The 11,007-nt window shown below is 45.2% G+C and overlaps 1 protein-coding gene and 1 long non-coding RNA gene across 5 annotated transcripts in view; one reads left to right on the plus strand and one right to left on the minus strand.

Annotated features, from left to right (window-relative positions):
- Positions 1-2,130, minus strand: part of Slc16a11 (solute carrier family 16 member 11) — a 3,385-nt gene extending 1,255 nt beyond the window's left edge. Inside the window, exons 1-4 of one of the 4 annotated variants that reach the window (XM_048797937.1) lie at positions 2,113-2,129; positions 1,295-1,393; positions 494-701; positions 84-227 (exon numbers count right to left, since the gene is read on the minus strand). In XM_048797937.1, the coding sequence (XP_048653894.1) occupies positions 84-227; positions 494-701; positions 1,295-1,393; positions 2,113-2,115 (454 nt within the window). In that variant the 5' untranslated portion in view covers positions 2,116-2,129. Of the gene's footprint in view, positions 1-83; positions 228-493; positions 702-941; positions 1,193-1,294; positions 1,394-2,112 lie in introns of those variants that run through there. The other 3 variants (XM_048797938.1, XM_015504553.2, XM_015504554.2) reach the window with 3 other exon arrangements.
- Positions 1,369-8,214, plus strand: LOC125615020. The gene is made up of 3 exons (XR_007345587.1): positions 1,369-1,556; positions 6,515-6,650; positions 7,465-8,214. It is a non-coding gene; the product is annotated as an uncharacterized LOC125615020 (long non-coding RNA).
- Positions 8,215-11,007: the final 2,793 nt, after the last annotated feature.

Raw genomic sequence — 11,007 nt, forward strand, 5'->3', positions numbered from 1 at the left:
TCATTCGTTACCCCAACTCCCAAGAAAGTCCTATCCCCACCATCACCCCTGATCATCACCCCGGGTCATGCCACTCCCCTCACCGGCGAGGAGGCCCAGGCCGAGGTAGAGGTGCAGCAGGCTTCGGGCGAAAGCCGATAAGACGAAACCCAGCGAAGTAAGGACTCCCCCAACCATCACCACCGGGCGCGCCCCCCAGCGTGTGCTCAGAGCGCTGCCCACTGGGCCTAAAAGGGGTCGAAATCAACGGAAGACACGCTCCTGGACCCCCAAACTCTCTGCAACACTTCTCATTGGCTATTTGCTTGGCCTCACACTCCTCCTTGGGTCTAATAGCTCCTCCCCTTGACCTCAAGTCCCACTCTTTTCTAGAACTTGGTTTCAATAATCAGTCGCTCATTCTCAAGTTGTCTAGTAATTAATTGGATCTCCCATCACTATACTCACAGTTCCTACACCCCCTTCCCACCCCCCACCTTGGGCCCTCCCTCACTGGCTGCTTGCTGCATGGCCAAGGCCAGGGCGCTGACCCACGCAGTGTCCTGGGCGCTTCGGTCAAAATGCTCGGCGAGGTCAGGGAGAGCAAGGCCCAGGGAGCGTAAGAGCCCGTAGGAGAGCCCATTCACCGCGAAGGCCGCGGCCGCCACCACCCAGCCCCAGCCCCCGTCCGGGGGTCCGGGGGGCTTGGGGGTCATCACCGTCTGTGGGGGTGGGGAAACAACTGTGAGTGAGGTCTCCGCTCCTGAGCGTCCTCTTAGGAGCTAGCATTACTGAGATCCGTTCTCGGGCTGCTCTCCCAGGGTGGGCACGTCACCCAGAGCGTGGGTGAGGGAACCAGGCCTAGGGACAGAACTCCTGGGTGCTCGTGGGGTACCGGGTTGGGGAACAGCTGGATCCCCCAAGCCGCGGGCTCTCCCTCCCACACACCCCTTTCGCCTTACCCGACCTCTCTAAGCGGTGGGGGGAGGGGAAGGCTCGACCGGGTTTTCTCCCCGCTTCCCGGGCGGGCGGGGCCCGGGAGTGGAGCGACTGCAGAGATGGAGCCCAACTTGAACAGGTTCTCTCCGTAAACAGAGATCACCACAGGGGCCTGAGCCACCTGGGACGCGGAGGGGTACCGAGGGCGGGGGCAGGCTGAGACTGTCAGCCAATCCGCCAAGCCGCGGGTGAGGCCAGACTCTGAGTCCCACGGGGATTGAATTATCCACACACAACCCCCAGCCCCCGATAGGGAGCGGCCAGGAATGGATGTCGCCTCGCCTCGCCCCGCCCCTCCCGGCTCACGCCCACGCACCTGCCACCAGCTGCGCACAGAGGAGACGCGTGGATTGCAAATCCTTCGCAAACTCAGGGGCAGCTGATCACGCATGAAAATAGGGATGGTCCCCGAAGCCTAAGGAAACGAGTAGTTAGTTCTGTTCACCCAAACGTTGCTGAGGATCCAGTAAATCTAGGATATCACATTGACCTCCAGTGGGTGCCTGCTTCGTGCTCAACAAGGGCATGCCCTCAAGGAGGAAGAGAAAGGAGAGGACTCCCTAAGATGAGGACCAATGGTATGCCATGCACTTTTTACATGTTATCGTTTCATCCTTACAATAACCCTATGAAAAAACTGCCATCCCGGTTTTACTGTTGCAGTAACTGAGGCTCAGAGAGGTTAGGTGATTAGTCCCAAATCACTCAACTAAAAAAAGCAAAAAAAAAAAAAAAAGGGGGGGGGGGAAATATTTGAATTTGGATCTGTCTAAATTGTGGGAACCATACGAGAAGAACAGACATAGGAGTGAAACAGAACCTGCCACGGTTGAGAAAAATATCCTGGAGATAGTTTGATGCAAATTACCCTGGAAAGAGCAGAACCTTCGCAGGGCCAGAGAATTTATGATTCTAAAATAAGGGCGTCTGGGAATAAAAGAGATCTTTGCCATCAGGAGCTCTAAAGAAAGACAGCCTAGAATTTTAAAAGCAAAGAGATGAGAGAATTGAACCCAACTATTGATTTCTTGAAAAAACTATATAATAAGCATTCTTTTTTAACAGGTCAGGGTTGTATTACTTCAGCTGTTTGAATCAAAAGATGTGTTCTTTGGTTTAATTATTAAACAATACCATTGAAAATTCAGCAACTTGCAGATTGTAGCCTGCATCAACCTATAACCACATGGTGGCAGTGTTTCCTAATTGCTGAGAAAGTGCCTGTAAGGAAAAGAAAAACAACTGCCTTAAGTTGTGAGACTGTAAACCTTAAAAAAACAGAATGACCTTCAACGACTCTCCATTGCTTATAGGGGGAAAAATCAAATTCCTCTATTTTTTTATAATCTATTTTTTTAATTTAATTTTATTTTTTTTAATTGGTTGTTCAAAACATTACAAAGCTCATGACATATCATCTTCCATACATTTGATTCAAGTGGGTTATGAACTCCCATTTTTTACCCCAAATACAAGTTGCAGAATCACATCGGTTACACATCCACATTTTTACATAATACCATATTAGTGACTGTTGTATTCTGCTACCTTTCCTATCCCCTACTATCCCCCCTCCCCTACTATCTCATCTTCCCTCTCTNATATATATATATATATATATATATATATATATGAGATACATTCTCTCTTCCCACAGCTGCCAAATCAAATCAGAGAAACAGTCACATAAAGAAAAGAAATGCCAGCACCAGGAGAGGGACATAGACATGCAGAGTGGTGCATGGGAGGAACTGACTCACTCAGCTTGGGTCTGCTGGGAGGCCTCACAGAAGAGGAGCCCTTGAGTTGGGTATTGAAGGATGAGTAGGAGTTTGCCAGATGGATGTGTGGGTAGGGGCATCCCAGGCAAAGGGAGCAGCCTGTGGAAAATCACAAAGGCATGAAGTAGCTTGGCACATTGTTTATTGTTTGGGGAGCTGTAAATAGCTGCTGTGTAGAGAACAGACAGTGTGTAGGAGAAAAATGTTAGATGAAGATATAGGGGCAGAGGTCCTGTCTAAAAGGCCTTGAAGGCCAAATAAAAGAATTTAAATGTTTTGTTTTTTTTTTTTTAACTGCTACTTCCCACAAATTTCCACAGAAGTAGCATTCACAAGTATTAGACACTGGATGCAGAGGAGAGAGGACTTAGCCACAGTTGGAGGCGAAAGAGAACCTCAGTGACAAGTCTTTTGTGTGGGGGAAATTTCTTTGAAATATCTTGTTTTATGTTAAAAATTCATGTGGTATTTTGCATTTTACTTTATAATAATCTTTGGTGCATGTTTTCATAGGAAAAATCATGCTCTAAATGACTAGATAAATTTACTATTTTCTTCTTAAGTCTTCAAGCAAAGATATAATGCTCCGGGAAGATGTACATACTTGTTCCAAGATTTTGATTCTCCTGCACTCCTAATCTGCCTTGTTAACCTCCATCAGAAAATTTCTAGTTGGCAGTGAAATTGCTCATTTTTGTCCTCTAGTTTTCATTCCTATGTCATTCCTACACCATGAGGCCCTGGAGGGGCCTTATATAAATTGTAAATTATATAAATTATAATTATATTTATATAAATTATAAATCTCTGGATCTCTTTCACATCCAAAGATAAAATTGTTAAGTGATCTTTGTTGAATGATTTAACAAAGGTGAGTGATAAATTATTGGATGAGAGAAACACCCAGCAAAAGAATCATTGAATGAGTGAACTTGGTGCCTGGTATTCCAACAGCATGTGGCAATATCATATGAAAGAGTGGCTGGCTGATGGACCCAATTAGTAATGCCTGCTTAGGTGAAGAAAACCCCAAAAGCAGATGCTGAACCAGAGGAGTCTTTAGAAAGATCATAAGAGAAGATCAAGGAATGTATGGACACGATTTGTTTTGGGGACATGGGATCCGGGAGTGTGTCTATAGTTTGTCAACTATAAAATGACCCTGAAGCTTCCCATGAGAACCCCTGCAGGAGGCTCTTGGGACTTCTGGGGCCTGCAACCTCAGGGAAGCTCTGTGCTGAGCTTAGCTATTCCTGGGTACACCCACCAGGGAGCTCTCTCTATATAAGTGGATAGAAAAGGCAGGGGTGGCGGGGATGGGGATTTCCAGGCAAGATTGGATGGCGTCACCCACAGGAAACATTGCCATACTTGAGGTCCTTTGTTCCAGTGTTTGATTTAGTTGATCTTAGAGCTTCTAAGATCAAACAGAGCTGCCTCTCACTGGGTCACTTCCCAGGACCTTCTCCTTCCCCAGTTCACCCAGAGACCACGCCAAAAGAAGTCAGCACAGATCTCAATGTCCAAACCCAGGGCCTGGAAGAATGAGGAAAGAACATAACCTGAAAAGGTTATAAGGACACAGAACTCGGTGTGTATGGATAAGGGAGATGAGTAATGGGTAACCCAGAGTCATTGTTGAGATGGGTAATGAAGCAAGAAGGTGGTGGGGCTCATGGTGTATAAGAACAAGTCCATTTGGATGACCACACCAATTGAGTGAATGGAGAACCAAGCTGAATCCCCTGAGCCTTGAGCTGGGACTTGGCTGAACCTGGGGCTGTAGGGAGCTAGTGATGGAGTTGGGGTTGGCCCAGATGAGGCAGCTGAGGGTAGAACTAGGTTGGAGCCAAGACCTAGGATAGGATGGGAGTCCTACACCACCTGACTCCCCTTTCACCCCCTCTATCAAATCTGTCTCCATTGCTACTTTCAATCCCAGCCTTCCCTTCTTCACCCTACCACCAGCCTCCCATTGCTGTTACACACTGAGGGGCTGTCTAGAGGCTCCAATGCCTGGATGTCTCATGAAAATCCAGTCTCTGCACAAATGTATTATCTAGCATATTCTGGGACTTTGGCCAATGTCTACGTCAAATTTTTCAGTTGGAATCCATAGGCAGAAACTCTGGTCTATTTAAGGAAAGAAATTATTTATTGCAGGATATTGGTTAGCTCACGAAATTACCAAGAAGGCAGCAGAACTAGGTTTGGCAGAAGCACAAACTGGCACAACCCATGTGGGCTGCTAAAGCCATTGCTGGAACACTAGATGTCGCTGCTGGCAGCCCCCTGTACCCACTGGGCCTAGAGACTGCTGCCGCTGCTCAGAAATATTTTCTTTTTTGCATCACTATTTCCCAAATCCAAGTCTAGGGCAGTGATCCTGACCACTTGGTCCTCTCTTGGTCCTCTCTCATCCTCACTGGAATGGGCATCAAAAAAGCAAGCACCCGGTATTTTCACTGTCTGCAGCAAATGGGTTCTGCCTCAAAAATAACAAGGTGAAGCCAGGCCTGATGGCACATGCCTGAGTTCTGAAGTTCCTCCTCAGGAGGCTGAGGCAGGAGGATTGCTTGAGCTCAGGAGTTTAAGGACAGCCTAAACGACATAGTGAGGTCCTCCCTGTCTTTAAAAAATAATAAGGTGTGGAGTTTCTTTTCTTTTTCTTTCTTTTTTCTTTTTTTTTTGGTGGGGTAGGAGGTACTGGGGATTGAATCCAGAGGTGCTTAACCACTGAGCCACATCCCCAGACCTTTTTAATATTTTATTTAGACATAGTGTCTTGCCAAGTTGCTTAGGGGCCTTGCAGAGTTGCTGAGGCTGGCTTTGAACTTGTGATCCTCATGCCTCAGTCTCTCTAGCTGCTGGGATAACATGTGTGCGCCACAGAGTTCAGCCCTTTATCCTTTCTTGATGTGGGAGAGGCAGACAAGACAGGGTCAGGGGATAATGTCTGTCATTTTCCCTCTGCTGTACCCAATCTTTCAGCTATCTCTTAGTAGCTGGGTCCCCAGAAAGGCCTATTTTTCTGTCTTCCTGATCCTAACCTGGGACCTCAGCATCAGACTTGAAAGACTTGTCCTCTTAGAGAATATGCTGGTTAACCCCTAAATCTACTCTTAGGGCCGCAGTAGCCCTGCCAGGCCAGAATCTCCACTGAGTAGTGTCAAACAGATCCAGAAGCCAAAGCGGGAGGGGACCAGGAGCCAAATGATAGGTTTTCCTGTAGCTGTAGGAGTGTAAAGTAGATATCCTGGGAGGATCTAGCAAATACAAGGTAGAGCTGAAGATGTAGCTCAGTAGTAGAGCACCTGCCTAGCTAGATAGGACCCTGGGTTTGATCCCCACACAGCAAAAATCTAATAATAATAATAATCACATACACAAGGCAGAGTTTTCAGGAGCAAGGAAGCTAAAGTTGCATTATTTTCTTCATCCAGGCAGAAATACCTAAGGCAGAGTCGGGTGCTGGCTAACTAAGCTTTGGGAAAGTCCCAAAGCCACTGGCAGGTTCATGAACTGGAATCTGTGGCTAACTGCTGCCAGCACCACACACAAACCTCTTGTCCTTAAGCAGGGTGGCTCTTTTCCCTCTCAATGCACTCACTTCTGAACAGAGTGCCTCTCATCTGCCCTTGCCCAAATTCAACGTCATTTCCTCTGCAAAGCCTTCTGCCTCTCCCCTACTTGTGAAGTATTTTAAATCCTGGCAGCATATCTTCCTAAAGGTTCCTTCTCTCTGTCCCATTCAGGCAAATAGCTCATCACAGCTCTTTCCTCCATTCATAACTGAGTGTCCACTGCAATGGGATTCACCCTAATTTAAAACGCATTTGTGAGGATATGGTGTCACCGAGGGAAGTTACACCTGCATAGGTCTACAGAGAGGTGAGTTACCTTGAGCACCTCACTAGCTGGTTGCTAGGAGGAGCCTCCTGATTTATGGATAATGAGCTTACCCCTCCCTGGACCCAGGGATCTGGGAGGTAGGAAGTTGGGCCTCCAGAGCAGAGGATCCAGGACCAAGACCAGAAAGTGCTGGGAGCACCAAGCAGCGGAGCAGGTGAAGAGCCAAGTCTGAGCTCCACAAGACAGAAAGCCTGGCAGATCTTAGCCTGGCTTCGGTTTTCTGAGTTTATTTCCTTGTTGCCCTTAAGGAGAACTGACTGACCCCTGAATAGGCAGGACTTAGGCTCATTCTTTCCACATGCTTACAGAAATACTTGAGCCATGAAAAGGTCAATAGACTCCAAAACACAAAAAGAAAAAGTGAAACTAAAATGTTTAAATGAGTCTCTACAAAACAAAATATTAATCAACTTCCATGTTTTTAAATTTGTATTCTATTGGAAAACAATCTGTAAGTTGATTTTTTTTCTCACTGCTCAAGACTTCCTAAATATCCATCATAATTGCTATGAAATCACAGTCAATCATAGATTCAGTGAGCTCCTTATAGATAGACATTTTTAAAAAAATAAACATTTTTAAAAATCTTAATGGAAAAATATATTATATTGACTATAATATATAATAATATATTGAGTATGAAACGTGGGTGTGTCGCGAGCCATCTGTGGGCTATGTGTGGACTGTTGTGCATAGTAGCCTCCTGAGGGGATAAGTCTGGCATTGGGAACTCCCCGTGGCCCCCCCCACAGGGACTGACTGCCTGATGCAGGTGAACTTCTTTCCCCCTCAGCTCTGCCAGAGATCCCATACAGCACCTGAGATGGGTGTGACCTGCCAAGATATCAATCAACCTGCTGACCGTAAGACTCCGCCCTTGAAACCTTATCCCTGCCTTTGATGTACCCTCTTAAATAAACCACCAGAGCCATTTTGTCTTTTGTCTAGTTAGAGAACCTATGTGGACTAGATCTATCAGGGGCTTCACTTTCTGTAAATATATTTTTGAGTATTTGTGCTTTGTTATTTACTAATCATCTGAAATTGTAAGTCTTAGGGTGACTTGGATTATTCTGGGCAGGAAGAAAGACCCCTTAATGAGATGCTGGCCGCTGTCATCCCCCCATCCCCCATATGGGTGTATTTTAACACACTCAGTACTGAGAGGTAATAGCAAGGTCGTAAGAACATGAACTCTGGGACAAGGCAGCCTGACTTGAAGTTCTGGCTTTGCCACTTACTAGCTATCTGACTTAGAGCAGATGATTTAACCACTCTGGGCAATGATTCCCTCACCTATAAAAAAGATGATGATTATGATGATGATGATAGTTCCTAGGAGTTATAATAGTCCTAATAGTTTCTGAAACACAAAGATGACGATAATTTCTATGGTCTGAAAGTTGTGACTCCCCGAAATTCATGTTAAAAATCTAATCTCCAATGCAAAAGTACTAAAATATGGCAACCTTTAGGAAGTTATTAGGTGGAATCTCCAAAAGTGGAGTTGTGCCCTTATAAGAGGTTCAGGGAAGGGCTGAGGTTGTGGCTCAGCGGTAGAGCACTCGCCTCACACGTGTGAGACCCTGGATTCGATCCTCAGCACCACAGAAGAATAAATAAGTGAAATAAAGGTATTGTGTCCAACTACAACTAAAAAATAAAAAAAAAAGAGGTTCAGGGAAGCTCATTCATCCCTCCTGCCATGTGAAGACACAGAAAGAAGGAACTATCCATCACTCAGAGAGCAAGCCCTACCAGACACTGAATCTGTTTGCTTCCTAGCCTACAGAATTGTGAGCTATAAGTTTCTATTGTTTATAAACTGTTCAGCCTAAGGTATATTGCTCTAGCTGCTTGAATGGACTGAGACAGTGATCATAGCTTGTTACTATGAAAAGAATATCTTAAGGTTGTATGAAGATTACATGAGTTAATGTTTATAAATTTTTTGGAACAATTTCTGGCAAGAAGTAAGCACTATTTAAGATTTATTAGTTTGTTTATATAAATAAACAAATATAAGAGAGTTTTGGATCCCTGAGTGTTTTGTTTAAGTCTTTAAGAAGGTTACATCCAAGTTCACCTGGCCAGTGAAACTATGCAGAGTAATCTATGCAGAATTTGGCACAGCTATGGGAGGAATCAGGTAAACTTGTATTTTCAGCTTAGAGGCAGAACACAAAAGGCCCCAAGGGAAAGGAAGATTCAGGCACTATGGAAAGCTACCGAGTTTTTGTTTGTGTCTCCTGCCCAGGTTAGCCTATGAAGTCTCCAGGTTTGGTTTTATTAAGAAAGCTGTCACTCGAACTACTCCCAAATCTAATTGTCCATTTGAACACTGCTGGACTCCAGCAGTCTCTGGCTGTGCTGACAACCCCCGCCCTACATGACACATACACCTTAACTGTTTCTCTCCAACCTTTGACTGTCTTACTCTCCTCTGTGTTTTTTTTGTCTCTGATGATGAGTCCAACTTACCAGGATCCCATCCAGTTGCAGGTGGTGGTGAGGACTGGCTGTGTCCAGAAGGCTCTGTGGTATGCTGGTCCTATCAGCCCCAGAATGAAGGGAAGACTAATATGGATTAGATGTGGTTGTCTCTAAAGGCCAGTGACTCGGTCCCCAGTATGGTGGTGTTAAGGGGATGGGACATTTAAGAAGTGGAGCCTACTGGAGGCATGTCCACAGAAGGGACTATAAGAACCAAACCTCTCAGGCTTTCTATGTGGCAATGTGATCTTTCCCTTGATGTGATCTCTCTCACACACACATGTGCTCCTGCCATCCACTGAGGTCCTTAGCAGAGCCAAGACTTGAATCTCTAAAACTGAGCTAAATAAATCTCTTTATTTATAAAGTTAGCCTTCCTCAGATTTTTTTTTATAGTAACAACAAAAAAATGAATTAATACAAAGAGACCACACTGGCTTTGAGTCACAAGCCTTTCAGGAGAACATAATCCATGTGCTTAATGGCAGCATAAACCACATCATTCGCTAAGATATTTATGGCTGCAAGTAACAAAAGAATATAACTTAGCTTGACTTAAACAATAATAAAAAAAAATCATCTCATATCTTAATCTGTCTAGGCTACTATAAGACAGTACTATAAGCTGAGTAGCTTATAAACAATAGAAATATATTTCTCACAGTTCTGAAGGCTGGTAAAATCCAAGATCAAAAGACCAAAAGATTAGGTGTTTGGCAAGGGCTCATTTCCAAGTTCAAAGATGTCTTCTTGTAACCAGAACCCAGTGCTTGGCCCCAATGCCAATTAATGCCCGTTTAATAATGAGGACATGGTTTTGAGAAAAAGGAAAAAGAGATTTTATTGCTTTGCTAGCAAAGGAGAAACACAGGAGACTTCCGTCCCAGAGGCTGTAAATTCTGCCCCTTAGGAGGAACAGGGGGGTTTTAAAGGAACCCTTCATTCCAGTGTGCTCTGGTAAGGGGATCCCAGGGTCCAGTGTCCCTGTCTGCCTCTCTCACCCCCGCTCCACATCCCACGTTGGTGGTAGAAATGGAGTTCCTCTGTATGGAGTAAGCTAGCAGCAAAAACAAAGCTAAGAAAAAGAAGGCCATGAAAAGACCACACGACATGGAAGTAATTTTGAAAAGCGGGAGCCTGCATTTGCTTTCTTCTATGTGGGGAAACTTCGAAGGGTATCCATAGAATGTTCCTCACCAAGTAAGGCAGGAGGCCGTCTGTCCAAGCCCAACCCATACGCCCAACTCCAGAACTACAGAGTAGTTTTCCTGGCCAAGCAGAGACTTGGGTCATGTGCATTGCATAATCCATTAAGTAGGAGGGGCTGCCAAATAGCGCAAGGCCAGACCAAAATTTCCTTGGCTCAAGACTTCTCAAAGAGCTCAGGGGTGGCTCTCCACACCAGAGCAGCCTGATGGTGTGTTAGGATTCACTTGTTAATTTGGAAGATATTCACTTCCTAGATCCTCTGGCAGCATCTCCTTCCCCGTGGAGCACAGATAACTCAAGGGAATCTCATTCCCCACCCCCAGGTTAGGGAGGGAGAGAGGGAGAAGAGGAAAAGGAGTACCCTTCCCTTTCAAAAATAAGCCTCAAGCTATTTTCAAAAGGTGAAGTGGACCACTGCTGTGTTCTCATTGTGATATCTTTTCTAACAACATTAATCCACCCACAAAATCTAATCCTAAAGACCCCACCTCAAAATACGTGGAGCTTTGGAATTTTACACATGAATTGTTTTTCTGATGGAGTTGGGGGATGGGAAACAAGCATTCAGTCTATAGCATCTCAGACCTCAATACAACTAGAGGTGGGAATAGTCCAAAATTAGCTTATCACTGGC

The sequence above is a fragment of the Marmota marmota genome, unplaced genomic scaffold, assembly GCF_001458135.2.
Source record: "Marmota marmota marmota unplaced genomic scaffold, marMar, whole genome shotgun sequence".
Lineage (NCBI taxonomy): Eukaryota > Metazoa > Chordata > Mammalia > Rodentia > Sciuridae > Marmota > Marmota marmota.